Here is a 17,825-nt window from a genome sequence, read left to right as displayed (position 1 = left end):
CAGAGGATGCAGGGAGATTGCTTAGGATTCACTGAGTGTCCAGGTGAGCAATGTTGGTGCCTTGAATGGAGGTGGAAGGAATGGAGATGGAGAGAAGTGATCAGACTTAGGGTCGGGCGGGAGAGCTGACCAGACCTGCAGATGGATTGGGTGTAAAATATGGGAGAGAACAGTCCTTTCTGGTAGCTAGGGTTTCCACGGAGAGAGGAAGGGCAGGGACCAATTACCTTTCCTTTGTCAAAGTAGCCTATGATGATCTCGTACAGCGTCTCTTTCAGCTGTCGGTGGGTCTGGGGGTGCTGCTGGCCTGTCTGCATGACCTGCGATGCACACTGTTCATCTGACCACTGCGGAGAGAGGACACACACAGTCACCTGGGGCAGGTGTCTCCCCTACTGCTGAGGAGTGGGAGGAAGCCCTGCAAACATCCCTGCCGGCCTCCTTGTCGCCCTGAGTGTCAATCAGAGAGATGCTGGTCTGCAGTTTCCACGGGAAGCGCCTCATTTCTGTGGAGTTACACTTATTTGACTCTCCATTGGTTCATGTGTATGGCTTGTAGGATTTTTCTCTGAAACCCTGCAAGACATGGTCTCAGCACTTCAAAAGCCAAAGGAAATCTTTCAGACTTTGTCCTGCTCCAGCAGCACTTTCAAGAGAAGAAAAACAGCTCACAGGGCATGCTAATGATTTACAGTTGATGTTTGGATGTTATATAAAACAGTTTGAATGTTATGTAAAACTGCAAGACGTATCTCGGGTGTTGTTGTTGCTGCTGAATGTGAAGGTCACTAGAAACCTTATGTGACCAGACAAAGCAGTGCAGAAAAGTAACCTGCCAGGTTAAGAGTTTGGGGACACAGAACAAAACAAAATTTATTTGGCTAATTCTTTTTCTTTTTTTTTTTTTAACTCTTCAACTTGCTGTGAGGGCTCCATGGGGATCCCAGCATGAAGCCCCTTTACTGGAAAGGCAGTACCTTGAGAAGCCAGGTGTGGAGAAGGAGTGTATAGGCAGCCTCTGTGTAATTTTCACAGTCCAGGTGAAGGTCGCGGAGTTTGTACAGGTACCTGTTTGGGGAAATATGCTAAATCACCAGGTGCAATAATAAGCAGGCAGGTGGTAGGGCCAGGCAAGAAAGAACAACTGGGTACCTCTTGGAGTCACAAGGGAGTCCTCCATTCCCTCTATCTAGACTCGCATGGGTGACAATGATTAGCACCTAGCACTCGTGGGGCATTTAGTGTATGACGGGAATCATGCTAAGTATTTTAAATGCCTCAGATCATTTAATCTGTCTGACAATCCTGTAAAATAGGTCCACTGAGAATTCTCATTTACAGATAAGAAAATTCTGGCCTGGAGAAGTTAGGTAACATTCCAGCCAGTATTCAACTTGATACTGAAGACTCTGCCCAGTGCAATACAACAAGTAAGGGAAATCAGGGAAGGAGAAATAAATAGCTTGTCAGAGGTCATGTGCTAATGAATGAAGAACTGGAACGTGATCCCAGTCTAACTGCCTTCAGGGCGTATGCTCTAATCATTGTACGACTCCAAGGGCATGGACAAGCCACAGCACTGTAAATGGCAACTCCCACCCTCTCTTCAATGCTCTCTAGATGTAAAGGAACTGAATTTCCTGATAAGAAAAGGAAGTGGACCAGGGGCTAGAGATTGGATATTCACGTGGAGGCCTGGAGCTGTCAGCAGAGAGAATCTACTATTCAACTGTAATCACATTCCCATCTCCCACCGTTTTCCAATGTGACAATCCAGTTCTGAATCCTAGAATGAGTCTACAGTTGAAAGGTGTTAAGAATAGGGCAAGAACAAAGGAAGGGAGCTTACATCAATTACTTGATACATAACAAGTATTAAGGGGCAGCGAATTCACTTCTCTGTGCCTTAGTTTGCTCATCTGTAAAATGGCAGTGCTCACAGAACCTACCTATAGAGTTGCTGGGCCTATAAAGGGACAAGCAGATCATATATAAAAGGCTCTGCGAATGACAGCCTGCACTGCTGCTAATAAATGCGAGCACGCACTGAAAGTGATTAGCCCGTAGCCAGTGCTGAGCAGTGACAGCTATTATCTATTATCATTGTGAACCACGTTATTCTACAAAACATTCCCTCCTGCTACTGTTGGAAACAGAATCCAGAGCCAAAAAAAAAAACACACTGCTTTGGTGACTTGCATGTCATCAGGAGCATTTATTTAAACCCAGCTCTTAGTAATTTGGTGAAGGGAAGAGGCTGTGATGTGATGCCCTTGGTCCTTCCTCCAAGAGGAAAGGTGCTGTCTGTAACCATGCCAATATTCTGCCTTGGTTATCTAACTACAGGGAACAAAGGGCTTCTCAAGCATCTGTACTCAAAGCAAGTCTCAATGCTCAGGCTTAGATTCCTTTTATAAGAAAGCTTTCTGCTTAGAATGTCACCCAAGGAGGAGCTAGAGCTTAATGTCCCTGGCTACATAAAACGTGGCCAGAGGGCCAAATGGAGGCTGCCTGAACTCAGGGTAGGGACTGCCAAAGATTTTAAGGGGAAGAAAGTTCAATTAGTGGTTTCTGATAACTAATGAGCTACTGACCTTTTGCTCATTTATTTATTCAATCAGCAAAGTTGTACTGAGCACACAGGCTGTACCAGGCATTAGAGATAAATGGTGGCAAAAGCAGATGCCATTCTCAGGGTTTGGGATTTATAATTTAGGAAAAGGGACAGGCATCAATCAAATAATCAAATAAGTAATTGTAAAAATACAGGCTGTGATCAATGCTGTGAAGGAGAGGTCTATGGTACTATGAGAGCAGGACTCATCCAGGTACGGCTTCTAGAAAGGTTCCCCTAGTGTGACAGTTGGGCTGGGATCCCAAGGTAAGAGGATGAGTGGGGGAGCATCCCAGAGAGATTCTTCATTCATTCATTCATTCTACTAATGGGTGCTTTATATATTATATCAATTCATCCTCCCAACAATTCTTTTATAGGTAAGAAAACTGAGACCTACACTAGAGTAGATAGAGCTAGAAATAGATAGAACCAGGTTTTGACACCAGCTATTTCTGCCTCTACAGTCACTCTTGCTGCCTTAACTTTCTGCTGATCAACAGAGCTATCAGTGAAACTCCACGTGGCATGTATGTAAGGAGTGTTGAGCCTGCGGTCAACCTTTAAAAACCCCTGCGTACATGGTCAAATCCTGTCTTACCTCCACCTTCCTGGCCTTGGTCTCTTAGATTCCTGATGACTGGGTCCAAAAAACTTGAAGAGAGTAGTCAGAGGGAGAGCTTCCCTGCTGCTTTCAACTCCTTTATTGGCCAAGGCACCCCCTCCTATCCTTTGTCAACTCCAGGGTTTGGTGATCAACTACAGAGCCCAATGGAAGACACCCTGATGGGCCCGACTAGGGGTTTGAATGCAAACAGATGCCAGGTGGGCAGCTTGAGTGAGGTGGATGGGATGAAGTTCAATGGGGAGTGGAAACGATGTCATGACCAGAGCACTCCTGCCCCCGTCTAAAGGGGCCACCACCACCTAGCCTAGGCAGTGGTTGTCAGGACAGGATGAGGGCCCAGTGTTGCCATACCTTCTGAGTTTTTCAGAAGAGGGAAATTTTGATTTCTATGTAACATCTCTAGATTTTTAAAATTTGGCAACCAATTAAAAATGTTTTTAAATACTATGCCTGCCAAATAGGACAGATTTTCATACTATATCCTGTTTACAACGTCTGGTTTAGGCAAATGTGGCTTTCCTAGATTACTATAGGATTCACATCTCCAAAACTTATGGAAATCTGGGATTCCCCATCTGTGTTTCTAAAATGGGAAGAAAAGAAAAGATGTTGGGGGAGAGAACCATGTGCCAGGCACTTTACCTGTAGCATCTCATTTAATCCTCAGAACAGAATGAAACATTCTACATGGGGAAACCTCAGCCCGAAGACACTGAGTGATTTATCCAGGGTCACAGAGGAAAAAAGGTAAAGCCCCCCAGGCCCTTTGGATCCAAAGCGCTATGCTACTACAATAAGTCATGTCTAGTGATGTTATAAAAACTAACCAAGCTCAGGACAACCTATGGAATTATCTTTTTTCCAAATGATAGTTCTTATTTCTGGAATAATGCTAAACTAAGTACCTAAAACTATTTGCAGTATTTTGCAGAGTGAATTTGGACTTGGAGTCTCCGGTCTTTGACAGAATGTGTCAAAAGCCTTGAAAGGGCCTTGGTCGTTAACCTTACAGTCAATTCCACTTTGCAGGCTTTTGTCTCATAGGAGATGCATAAAGATATATATATGTCCAAGAATTTTGTCATTGTGCTATTTATGATAGAAAAAAGTTGGAAATAACCTAAATATTCAACAACATAGGATTGGCTATATAAATTATGGTATATTCTGGAAAGGGAATTTTATAGTTTCATTAAAAATTATGTTGAAATACTTCTGTTGACATGGAATTCTTGTCAAGCAAAGAATAAATTATGAGCAATATGATCCCATTTTTGCAGAAACTAGGCATGCATAGAATTTGATCTATATATAAACATAAATATAAAAAGGTCTGGGAATATGTATAGATTATGGGAGTTTATTTCATTTTTTGTTTTGCTTGTCTGTATTTTATGAGGTTTTTTTGGTAATAAGTATGTATTATTTTTGTAATGAGTAAAAGTACCAATAAAAAAAACTCTGGAGGAAAAACATGAGATTCTGAGACACACTGGCAAGGCAGTTCTTTGCTTCAGCTGAATGTCCCCCCAAAATCTTTCATATGATGTTCAAATACATATCTTTTAAATGCCTACAAAGAAGCGGGCATCATACATCTTGGTATTTTTTTCCCTTCAAAGCTGGGCTGGCGGATGTTCTAACTACCAACCCTGGACTAGGGCTTCGCATGCCAATCTTGTAACAAACGCAAGTGCAATTCACCTGCTCAATCCACAGCAAAACAGCATGGCAGGTCAGAGAACTCCAAGTGGATTTGGGGGGCTGACTGTAGGAGATGGAAGGAGTTGAATCTGGGGAGCTTGATAGGAATCAGAACATAGAGGGTCTGAGTGTCAACAAGATATGCTTAAACTCTACGCTAAAGGCAGCGGGAGCCATCGATGGATATTGAGCAGGAGAGTGACACAGCAGGCCTGGGTTTTAGAAAATAAAAATCTTACCTTATGTACATCTCCTCCCGATTATTATCTTTGTAGAAATTCTAGATAAAGGAGGAAAAACAGTGATGAGGTTTTTTTCTTTGCCGAGCGGCAGGGGTGGAGGGCATTGTGATGAAGATGAGAGGAAATTGCTAGGTACTATCTGGGCGAGATGGGAGCAAGAAATTTACTTTCCTGAATGCATCAAACAGCTTATTCTGCCTTGAAAGTCACTTCCCTGATCCTTAGACTATAAAGGGACAGAGGAAGTATCTCAGCCATCACATCAGGGGGTGCAATCCAGCTATTTGCTGCACTGAGGGATGCCAAGGTTGAGGCCGTTTACTTTGACAAAGTCTACTATGAAAGGCAGCCCAGCTTGATCTTTAAAAGCTCAGACCCTGCGCTCAGGCAGAACTGAGTTGGAATCAGAGTAATAGCAATAATCAGAGTAACAGTAATCACAACAGATCCCAGTGATGATAACAGATCATAACTTCTGATAGTGCAGAACTATCAGAAGTTATGCTGAGATTCCACAGTCAAAAACATTTACGCCAGGCAATACCTATTCCAGCTCAGGGCTCATGCAGACCAGTTGTCCTGGAATCCTGTGCAGTTTAAAACAAGTCCTTACAGATTTTGAGCCAAGAGGTCAGGACCTGATCCTTGAGCCACACTTTGAGAAAACCCAGGTTTAATTCAATGCACCCATGTGCACCTGAGGCTCCGAGAGGGCGAGGTGATGTGTTCCAGGTGTTCCAGGGCATAGTCAGCGGGTGGCAGAGCCATACTAGACCTCCAGACACACCCGCCCCATCCTGTTCTTCTCCCTGATACCGTGTTTAAGCCACACACCAAAATCTAGCAGAGTCTAACTGCTTATAGACCTGCCTGCCCCAACTTTCTCCCAGGTCAGATTCTGACAGTTGAAGGTCAGTTTCTTCAACCAACTTCTACCTCTCCAAAGAGAGAAACTGCTAAACTCCTGGGAAACTCCTCTTCGTGCTCTTTATGTAAATTGGGCCTTGTGGAGTTATTAGCAATGAATTCCTTTCTGCTGTAATCAGGAGTTTTCAACTCCCCTTAGCATTTCAGAAAATCAATGGCAATATCTGGGCTGTTTAAAAAGAGGCCACTTAGGGAACCTAGAAAAATGGTACAGATGAACCGGTTTGCAGGGCAGAAACTGAGACACAGATGTAGAGAACAAACATATGGACATCAAGGGGGGAAAGCGGCGGGGGGTGGTGGTGGTGGTGTGATGAATTGGGCGATTGGGATTGACATGCATACACTGATGTGTATAAAATGGATCACTAATGAGAACCTGCTGTATAAAAAAATAAATAAAATTCAAAAATTCAAAAAAAAATACATTTAACATAATGTCGCTGAATTGTAATGACTTCAGCATTCATTACAGATGTGTTAGTCATTTTCAAATCACTGAAGAGGAAGTGTATTTTAACTATAGAATAAAAAAAAAAAAGAGTCCACTTAGGGTAAACAGAAGACACACAACAGAACTACGGGGACAGGATTTATATTTCTGGAACACTGGGAATGGCAGGGGATTGGTCCCAGGACCCTCACAGACGCCAAAATCTGAGGATGCTCAAGTCCCTTAAATACAATGGCATAGAATTTGCATATAACCTACGCACATCCATATACTTTAAATCACCTCTAGATTACTTATAATTACTTAAACAATGTAAATGCTACGTAAAGAGCTGTAAATCCAATGTAAATGCTATGTAAATAGTGGCCAGCATGCAGCAAATTCAAGTTTTGCTTTTTGGAACTTTGTGGATTTTTTTTTCCTGAATATTTTCAATCTGTAGTTGGATCAGCAAATGCCGAACGCTTGGATAGGGAGAGCCAACTATAGTCATTCCCATTTCATATGTATGATAAACTGAGGCACAGGGAACGTGAAATGATTGACTTCAAGGCACAGAGCTAGCAGATGTCAGGGCAAGGACACTCTCACGTTTGTGATTTCTAAAGCCCTTCGTGCTGCTTCCCTATCCAGAGCCATAGTGGAACCCAAAGCCAGACCTGCTCCCAAAACTACGATCTGACTCAAAATGGGGAGAGCCGCACATACCAGCAGGTTCACGGTGCAGCTCATGCGGTTGTCTTTGCTCTCGTCCGTCATCACGCCCCGGTAATCCAGCAGCTTCTCCAGGAGGCCTTTGACCAGGTTCACAAAGTTCTCCACGGACTTGGAGATAGTTGGGTGTTCTGCAGCACACTCCATCAGGCTGCGGCACAGACAGGAGGGCAGTGAGCTCGAGGCCGAGGGAGAAAGAGCCTGCTCGGGGTCAGGGGTTGGGGGCGGGGCTGCGAGTCGGGGGCGGGGCTGCGAGTCGGGGGCGGGGCTCGGGAAGGGTGGAGTACAAGCCAAACAAACTGGTGTATCCAAGTTCCCCTGGTTCATTGGCTCATTTTGTTCCTTTATTCAATCACTTAACTCATTTATACACTTATTTGCCCATATAGTGTAGAAAGTAACTTTTTCCCCACCATCAAAATGAGAAAAAATAAAAATTAATTTCTAGTGTGGGCAATGGTGTGGAGAAATGGTCACCTTTACAGACCCACATTGGGAGTAAATCAGTACAACTTTTTGGGGCAGCAATTTTCACAATATCTGTAAAAATTGTAAAAGTACATATCCTTTGATCCAATAATTCTACTTTGGGGAGTCTATTTTACAGAAATAATCCCAGAAGTATGTAAGGATATATTTACAGTACATACAAATTGTGTCTAATAGTGAAATAGTTGGAACTATCTTAAATGTCCAGTTAAAGCATATTCACAAAATGTGACTCTATGAAGTCATTAAAAAGTATGAGATCAGTATGTTTTGAAACAAAAAGCTCTGTAAAACGTATAGTTGAGAAAAGTGAGTCTCAGAACAATCCTTATGTTCTATTTAACCAACTCACAAAGAACCTACCACGTCCCAGGCATTATTCTAAACGTCTTACAAATTTTACCTCATTTAATCTCCCATCACAGTCTTATGAAATAAGATGTTTGCAGATGGGGAAATTAATGCACAGAGAGGTCAACTAACTTGTCCAAGGTCACACAGTTGGTAAATAACAACAGTCTGGCTCCAGCATCTGCTCTCAACCACCAAATGCTATATGTGAGTGGAAGTGCATGTCTACTTTTTAAAAATTTTATTTCATTTATTTATTTATTTTTGGCTGTGTTGGGTCTTCATTGCTGCACGCGGGCTTTCTCTAGTTGTGGCGAGCAGGGGCTTCTCTTGTTGTGGAGCACGGGCTCTAGGCGAGCAGGCTTCAGTAGTTGTGGCTCGCGGGCTCTAGAGCACAGGCTCAGTAGTTGCTCCGCGGCATGTGGGATCTTCCCAGACCAGGGATCAAACCCGTGTCCCCTGCATTGGCAGGAGGATTCTTAACCACTGCACCGCCAGGGAAGTCCCTGTGTGTCTACTTTTATTTGTCTCTGTGTGTTTATGAATGTGACAGATATGGTCAGGAAGGATAAACACCGAACTAAATGCACGCTGCTTCTGACAAGGGGTCTAGGTGGTGGAATAGAGGAAGACAATGTTCATTTTTCAACTGAAATGTGCATATAGTATTTGAACAATTTATAACATTTGTTGTAATAATAATATTCTAAATTTTAAAAACAAAAATTAAAATAGTGACATTCCTTAAGTACCTATCAGCTGCTAGGCACTATTCCAGGCATTGTGTAGGGCGGGGATGGGGAGAAAGATATAAAAAAAAAAAAAGAAATATAAAAAGAATCATGCCTACCCTCAAGCAGCCCACAGGCTAGGTAGGGAGAGACAGATGGATTAAAATTTTGGTTAATGACTACTTCTTAATCACTTATTCTCCACCAGACATTGTCTAATCACTTTTTCTAAAGAAATGATCACAGTCATTCTGGCAAGTAAAAACTACTCCCCTCATTTTGCAGATGAGGTAATCAAGGCCCAGAGAAGTTAAATGTCCTTCCCAGCATCATTCTGATAGTAAGTGGTGACCTTGGGAATCAAGACAATCACGGGTCAGTATTTTCCGCAGAGAAACATTGTGGTGTGTTCTCAGGCATCTTGAGTAGACAAGCATTTCCCAGGCTATGTCTGTTTCTGCCTACTCTGCCCATAGCAGTTTATAAGTCCCAAGAGCTCCTAAGAGGGGGAAGGTGAGGAAGGCAAGGACTCTGGAGGGTCATTTTGCCCAGAAGCCAAGCCATGCTGCAAGGACGCAATGTCTCAAACTGTGGCTGTGATCAGACTAATCCATCTTCGCCATGGAAGAAGCACCTGTTCCCGGCTCTCAAGGAGAGATGCAAATTGCCCTGTGATTTAGGCCTGTCTGGCTCAGTCATCAGCTGTGCCTAACTCCTTCTGGGATGGTCACTTCCAGCCTTGCTTTCCATCTTAATGACAATGCAATGAAACTCTGTCCCAGTGTTTGGGGTGTGATTTCTCACAGCCTCCCAGGTAGAAGGCATCTGAGGGCCTGAGCATGGCCAGACCAGTGGCTCTCTGCCCTGGTCGCATGGTAGAATCACAAGGGGAGCTTTTACAAAGCTCAATCTCCACTCTAGGTCAATGTCTTTGTATCTTTTGGGATGGGAGCCAGGAAGCAGTATTTTATTTTTTCAGTTCTCCAGGTGATTCCAATGTACAGCCAATATTAAGAACAATTGGTTTTGTCTGCTGCTTTGCAGACTTCAGTGTGCATGGGAATCACCTGGGCACTGTGTTCATTGATTCTGATTCAGCAGGTTTGGGGTAAGGCCTGAGATTCTACATTTTAACAGGCTCGCAGGTGATGCTATATGGTTGGTCCTTTGAGAAGCAAGTGTTGAGAAAAACAAAGTCTTGGCTTTCTTAATCTATTTTTTAGCCATAAGGTAAGAAAACTGTTCATATGGTCTAGGGTTGGAGAGGTAGATGGGCAGATTGGTTTGAAATCACCCATCCGTCCACCATCCATCTATCCATCTATCTGTGCACTCAACATGTACTCTTCTGGGAACTAGGGATTCAGAGATCTCAGAACTAGCAATTCACTGACCTCCAGGAGTTCACCGTCTAGCAGTGGAAGCGGATATAGAAATAAAAACTAACTGTAATACATGATACTATCATTTATTGAGTACCTGTGTTCCAGGTGTTGTGCTAAGCTGGTTTTACTGATTATCTTGTTTAACACTCACATAATCTTCTCGAGGTAGGCACTGTTATCACCCTCAATTTGTGGGCTAGGCTCGAGGCCCATGGGGCTGAGTTCTAACCTCCATCCTGCCAAGGTCACACAGCTGTTCCTCTCCTTGGAGTCCCACAGTGGAATGGAAGTGGCAATGAAAAAGAGCTAGGAGACTCTCGAAGTGATGCAATAATCCCTCACTCGGTGGAAGGAGGGATGGCAGAGCACTGGCCACTCCGCATCTATGCTCCTGCCTTGGAGCTCACACCTCCCTCGAACAGATCTGCATTCAGTATGGGAGGCCTTCAGAGGGAGGGAGCCCTGACCCACACCTTTGTCAGCGCTTATGGAACTGGACTTTTCATTTATTCCTTTAAAAACTATGTATTGTGTGCTTCTTATGACAGGTCCCCTTTCAACTGAACTGGTCTGAGTGGGATCTAGGCCCCAGAACACACCTTCTCTGTCCCCTTCAGGCTTCCAGCCCCCTTGCCACTTTTAGAAATATTCCCAGGCAGATGGAATACAGGAGGGTAGAATGTGTCTCATTACTCCATTCAATACGGGACTCTCACTTTAAGACAGATGTGGACTAATGCGAGTGGGCTCCAAGGATGGGGAGGAGGGGGATGCTGTATAAGGCTGTGCACTGCATGAGAGCACATGAATACTGAAACTCAGCACCACCTCACGCCCTAACCCTTGTGCCTTGACGCAGGGCTTCAGCTGCCACCGGAAGGGAAGCCCTGCTCTATTCACAGAAACACCATCCAGTTACCAAGCCCTGTGCCCACAGAACTGTGTCTGCCCAGAGTGGGCCCTATGTATCAGTGGAGGCCCTGAATGAGGGGCTGGGAAGAAGGGTTAGAGGAGCTGAGGTTGACTAGTCTGGAAGAGGAATGATAGGTGGGCTCATGGCTTCCAATAATCACATCCATATCCACCTGATCAATGATAATAATAACTACTATTTCCAGATTACCTACAAGGTGTCACAAACTGTGCTAAGCACTTTTCATGATGTGTCTTGTTTAATCTCAATAAAAACTCTAGGAGTTGGATGGTATTTTTATCCCCAATTTGCAGATAAGGAAACTGAGGCTCAGAAAGTCAAAAGGAAGGAAGGAGCAGGGACTTGGCCCCTGGATGTTCTGATGGGGTCCTGACTCTTCAGGTTGGGCTTGATTAGTTTTGCAAAAATCATTCACGCCTCTATTTCAGGAGAAAAATAATGAGCTGTTTTTGATTTCCTTGACCTCTAAGGACTCCTTTTATAAATGATCGCTCAGGAAGGATTTGAAAATCCTGCTGATCATCTGAAGACTGGCCGCAGGGCCCCATCCGCTTATAAAAATGGAAACTGCCAGCACCAGCCCTGGTTTCACTTCTGGTCAATATTTAGATTTTTCCTTTCTTGAGCTTTAAGAAAAACATTAACTCAGGCAAAATGTCATCTCCCCACTGGACAATCAGTCTCGATACCTACCCGAGGAGGAGATGATGGGTTTCTCCGCTAGCCCAGTGGCCTTTGCTTTCTAGGTGTTTAGTGATGGTTGTGCACAGTGACAGGAGGGGGCGAGGGCAGCTGGGATGGTGCTGCCTGGGACTCAACTCTGTCCACTGGGCTCTGCCCGCTGGGCAGGGGAGAGAGGGTCATTGTGAGGGTCAGAGCAAGACCTTCAGTCTGCTTTTGTTGTTAAAGTTAAAATATTCCAAGAGGACTGGGGAAAGAATTCAAGATCAGATATATATCAGAGGATCATACAAATCAGGGAATCTACAATTAAGAGGGAATTTGGGATGTGTGAGTCACATTCCTGAACCTTGGGAGAAGTCCTCACTCTTACCATGGTGTCAGAGATAGAAACTGGGAGTTGGGTGAGGGATCAAGGAACATTTTCTGAGCTTCTACCTGCTGTGTGCACATACTTTATAGTTATTCACTCTTCAATATAACCATAGGAGGCTTATTATCCCCATTTTACAGATGGGCACACTGAAGCCAAAGATGTTGCATGATTGGTCCAAAGTTGTGCAGCTGCTAAGTGGTGGAATCAAGATGAAAATCCAGTGACTTCCTCCAACGATATACTAATGGCCAATATGCACATGAAAAGATGCTCAACATCATTAGCCATGTAGGAAATGCAAACTGAAATGACAATGAGATTTCATTTCACACTGATTATAGGATGGCTATAATCTGTAAGATGGATATTAACAAGTGTTCAGAAGGATGTGGAGAAATTGGAACCCTTGTACACTGCTGGTAGGAAGGTAACTGGTATAGTCACTTTGGAAAACAGTCTGATGGTTCCTCAAAAGGTTAAATACAGAGTTGCCATATGACCCAGCAATTCCCCTCCTAGTTATACACCCAAGAGGACTGTAAACATGTGTCCACACAAAAATGTGTATACGAACGCTCAAAGTAGCATCATTCCTGATAGCCCGAAATGGAGACAGTCTAAAAATCCAACCGCTGATGAATGAATAAACAAAATGGGGTATTTCCAAACAGTGAAATATTATTTGGCAATAAAAAGAAGTGAAATGCTGACACGTGTTACAGCATGGGTGAACCCTGAGAACATGTTATGAGAAAGAAGCCAGTCACAGAGGACCATGTATCGTATGATTCTATTTGTATGTAATGTCCAGAATAGACACATCCATAGAAACCCCAGAGAAGGGGAGGGTATGATGGCTAAGGGGTATGGGCTTTCTTTCGGGAGGTAACAAAAATGTTCTACAATTGACTGTGGTAATGGTTGCACAGCTCTGTGAATATACTAAAAGCCACTGAATTCTACACTTTAGGTGAACTGTATGGTATGTGAATTACATCTCAACGAGCTGTTAGAACAACACAGTGTCCTGAGTCCAAGGCCAGTGCTCCTGGGTGCTATCCACCACCCACTGCCTCACCAGGCCTGTGCGCTGGAGTCCAGCAGAGCTGGGTTCAGTCCCAGCTTGTCCACTTGACTGGCTTGGCCTAGTTTCCTCGGACAAGACATTTCCCTGAGCTTTGGGGGCCACCTATGTGAAATGGGATCAAACAGAGAAAACGCAACTAAATGAGACAATACAGGGCTCTCCCTGTATTGGAAACCACTTAGCGTGGTTTCTATAAATGTTGGTTGTGACCAATATCTGTCAGAGATTGAGAAAGAAAAAAGGAAAAGACAGCAAAAATTATTCCACAGCTAAGAGATAACAAAAGTGAACATTTTGGTGGATTATTTCCCTCTCCCCAACACAGCAAAGTTTCTTTTTATCTGAGCCGTCCCATCAATATCAAAGAAACAGCCACTGCAGAGAGAGATGTGAGATTTCTTCCAAAAATGGAGCCTCTCGGGCTTCCCTGGTGGCGCAGTGGTTGAGAATCTGCCTGCCAATGCAGGGGACATGGGTTCGAGCCCTGTCTTCCCTGGTCTGGGAAGATCCCACATGCCGCGGAGCAACTAGGCCCGTGAGCCACAACTACTGAGCCTGCGCGTCTGGAGCCTGTGCTCCGCAACGAGAGGCCGCGACAGTGAGAGGCCCGCGCACCGCGATGAAGAGTGGCCCCCGCTTGCCACAACTAGAGAAAGCCCTCGCACAGAAACGAAGACCCAACACAGCCAAAAATAAATAATAAATAAATTAAAAAAAAAAAAGAAACACATCTCTACATAGCCATGGATCAAAGAAAAAGTTAAAAATAAATAAATAAATAAATAAATGGAGCCTCTCCAATACCCATGAGCCTATCTCCAGGGGAGGACAGAGCCACTGGAGCCCCCCTGGAGTCCTAAGCCCTCCGGCCTCGGGCCCACCTTCCCGGCTCCTCCCATGCTGGGCACTGAACTTACATCGACTCCAGCAGCTGCATGTACTGCTCGTCCCCTCGGCCCCCTTCCACCTCGTGGTCCAGCTTGAGGATGATTTCATCTTCAAACTGAAGAAGTAGGAGATGAAAATCAACAATAACATTAGAAGGCTGAATGCTGAAATTAGTCAATTCATTTTTTTAACCAAAGCTTAGGGAGCACATATCATCTCCCAGGTTCGGTGCTGAGCACTGGGAGTGCAAAATGGAACAGGATACTACATGTGTCTTTTAGGAGTTCCTGGAGAGCAGAGAAGAGCCATAGATGGTAAGTGCTGGAGCAGAGAGATGGGCATAGGAGAGAGAGAGAGGAAAGTCTACAGGGAAGGCTCACAGCCCATGTCATTTGACCTTGTTCTCAAGTTTATCTTGAAATTTTGCAGGAGAATGGAAAGAGAATGGGCATTCTTAGCAGAGGGTATATAACATGTGCAAAGGCACTGAGGGATGTGACAGAGCACTGTTCTTCAGGGAATGGCATGTTGTCATGAACAGCTATTATTTCTGCCTGCCTAGCATTCCTTTCTCTATACTTTGGTAATCACATCAACCCTAATCTCAGTTTGTGAGACTCAGGTGGGCTGATCATACCTCCCTAGCTCTAGGTGTGGGTACATGACACAGGCCAAGCTCCTGATCAGTATCTTTCATTATCCAGACCCTACAATTAAGGCCCAGATCAAGCCAGTGAGACTGAAATCTGAGGTTTTGTTGACACTCTTAGGAAAAAGAAGTCTTTCTGCTTAACTTGAAGATGGAAAGTTTTAAGCCCGGGGCTGCTGGAGAGGACCACAATGAAAGAGCCTGCCTGAGAATGACACCAATGTAGTGGAAAGCAGAGAGGAGGGGATGGAGAGAGACTGAAACCTGGTGCCATTTTTGAGCTCCTGAATCCAGCCATACCTGAAGCTGTCATATTTACATGAATTAATGCCTCAGAGAGTCAAGTCTGGTGACAACTGTAATGGTCAGAGATCAGACTAGCTAAGTGACCTGAAAGTAAGTATGCACCTACACACCAAATCTTGTAACACTGAAGCCAGAGAGTATTTTGTCTTCCTACTTTCAATGTCAAGAAGCATTTCACCCAGCTGAGTTCAACATTTTGAAGAGCCATTTGTTGTCTCTCTTACATGGCTGTAATGCAAAAATGGTTTGTATACTGTTTTAATATCATGCCCTGATGAGTCCATGCAAATCATGCAGTCCACCCATCTCCCTTTTTACCACTAGATAAGAAACTGGCACTTAGAGAAGGGAGGGAGGTTCTTGGCAAAGCTCAACAAGGTCCAGGGAGCCCTTGGGCGCTCCTGGATCCTAACTCAGCCCCTTTACCCTCAGTCCTCACAATAACTCCATGAGGTCTGGAAGTCAAGGACCACCTTTAAATGCTATAATGCATGAAAAACAGCCAGCCCCTGCTTAGCACCACCCTCAGTAAGTGTCAGTTATTATTACAGATGAAATAGAGGCCCAGAGAGTTTAAGTGGCTTGTCTGAAGTCTCAGATGAATGGCAGAGACATTTTGGCAGGCTCTTTCCAGTGCACAAAGGATCAAGCCCAGTCGAGTTGGCTGGAATCTTTCGGTGACGGAAGGCAGAGACCAGATTCACTTTCCCTCTGCTTCACATATCATCCGTGGGGCCGTTGCTCCCTCACTTTTGTGGGCTAAGGGCCAAAGGTAAGGACCAGAAGCTTCTGCTGATACGGCTTGTGCTGAGAAAGAATTTCCTGTGAGTTTCCACGGCTGAGGAAGATTTATGGGAGGAGATACACAGGCCTGGAAAGATGGGTAGGATTGTGATAAATAGGAAAAGGAAGGGCATTCTATGTGTGTGGGGGGGCGGATGGACTGAGCAAAGGTGTGGAGCTTGGAATGTGGAGAAGAATGAGGAGAGCGTTCAGCTGGAGCAGAGAGTTCAAGCAAGAAAGGATGGAAATAAGAACGGAGACCTAGACGGAGGCCAATATGGCGAGGGTCTGGGCTGCCACTCTACACATGAATCATGCCCCTTATATGATGCATTTTGTTAAGCATGTCAAGTGTCATCCAAAGTCGGGGATTGGGGGCTAGCATGATTAGACATGTATACTGTGTCAAGCCTAGGGCAGGAAGAAATATAGCCAAGGGACTACAAGAGTAGGTGTTGATGTTAGGCCATGGTTGGGGTAAATAAGCACTGGCTTTAAATGTCTCCTCCATCCCCTCCACCATCTTGGGAAAGCTAGTAGGTCTTTCTAATCCTCAGTTTCATAGTTTATATCAGGGCTCAGTAAACATTTTCTTTAAGGGCCAGATAGTAAATATTTTAGGCGTCGTGGGTCAGTCTCTGTCACAACGACTCACCTCATCTGCTGTTACAGCACCAAAACAGCCGTAGCCAATACAAAAACAAATCGGCGTGACTCCAGTCCAGTAAAACTTTATTTACAAAAACAGGTGGCAGGACAGATTTGGCCTGGGGCCATAGTTTGTTGATCCTGATCAATATTATAGGAATAACAGTGGTACCTACCTCATGGGGTAGTTAGGAAGGCTGGGGAAATTTTATTTATAAAGTGCTAGGGGAGTGTGTAGGCTCAAGTATGCACTGGGTTTGCTTGTCATCTTATGATTGCTGCTAATGTTATTGTTATTACTGCTGAATGTTACTGGAAAGCAGTTCTGGGGGGAGAAAACCAGCTTTTCTGTCTAAATTGTTCAATGGTAAATGCTGGCACGATTCCTCCTCGTGAGATGAACTTTCCTTTAGAGCTGAGAAGTGGATGGGGTAAATAAGCACTTGTCTCAGGGTCACAAAAGAGCCCACAGGGAGGGAAATTACAGGGTTCCAGGAATGTGCAGAGCTGATGACGCCAGCCATGCCTGAACCCTCCGGAGTGGGTTAGAGAGGGAAGGCCTCAGTCAAGCACGTCCCAGGGTAGACCCTGGCCCTTTGGGCTGCTGGGGCCAGTGCTGTGCTCTGCTCAGGAGTGGCTATGACCACAGGCTTTGACAACAAACAGACTTAGTTTGAGTCTTGCTTTGACTGTTTTCCCCACCATGTGATGTTGGGCAAGTTAGCAAGCCTTTCTGAGGCTCAGTTTTCTCATCTATTAAATGGAAATTTAAAACAGCACCGACTTTATAGTGCTATGGCGAGAAGTTAATGGGAAAACACATGTGAAAGGCCTGGCCTGGTGCTTAGCACATAGTAAGTGCTTCATATTTGTTAGCAATCATCATCATGACATTGTTGACACCGTCCTCTTCATTAGCATCATATTACAACACTCAAGGGAAATGGATATCATCAGCCTCATTTATAAATGAGGAAACTGAGGCAAAGTGGGACCTTTGTCTTGGGTTTCAAAGGATGGATGGACTTGACTTACGGTACTCCCAAGGGTCCCATACACTCCCAAACATACACTACGTTACATCACCATGACAGGCCTTACCCCCCAACACTGTCACTATGCAGAGCTTAGGGCGCAGCTCTGGCTTCTCCAAATTAATTCCATTTCATCCACACTACAAGACTGCATCACATCACTGACTCCTTCCCCCACCCCTGCAAGATGGATATTTGTT

At 44.5% G+C, this 17,825-nt stretch overlaps 1 protein-coding gene across 1 annotated transcript in view; it reads right to left on the bottom strand.

Moving 5' to 3' along the window:
• Nucleotides 1-17,825, bottom strand: part of DOCK2 (dedicator of cytokinesis 2) — a 385,217-nt gene that overhangs the window by 38,789 nt on the left and 328,603 nt on the right. The window contains exons 32-36 of the mRNA XM_059917659.1: nt 14,235-14,320; nt 7,278-7,434; nt 5,186-5,226; nt 978-1,068; nt 228-347 (exon numbers count right to left, since the gene is read on the bottom strand). Of these exons, the coding sequence (XP_059773642.1) occupies nt 228-347; nt 978-1,068; nt 5,186-5,226; nt 7,278-7,434; nt 14,235-14,320 (495 nt within the window). The remainder of the gene's footprint in view (nt 1-227; nt 348-977; nt 1,069-5,185; nt 5,227-7,277; nt 7,435-14,234; nt 14,321-17,825) is intronic.

The sequence above is a fragment of the Balaenoptera ricei genome, chromosome 3 (assembly GCF_028023285.1).
Source record: "Balaenoptera ricei isolate mBalRic1 chromosome 3, mBalRic1.hap2, whole genome shotgun sequence".
NCBI classification, from domain to species: domain Eukaryota; kingdom Metazoa; phylum Chordata; class Mammalia; order Artiodactyla; family Balaenopteridae; genus Balaenoptera; species Balaenoptera ricei.
This window is presented reverse-complemented; position numbering and strand designations above follow the sequence as displayed.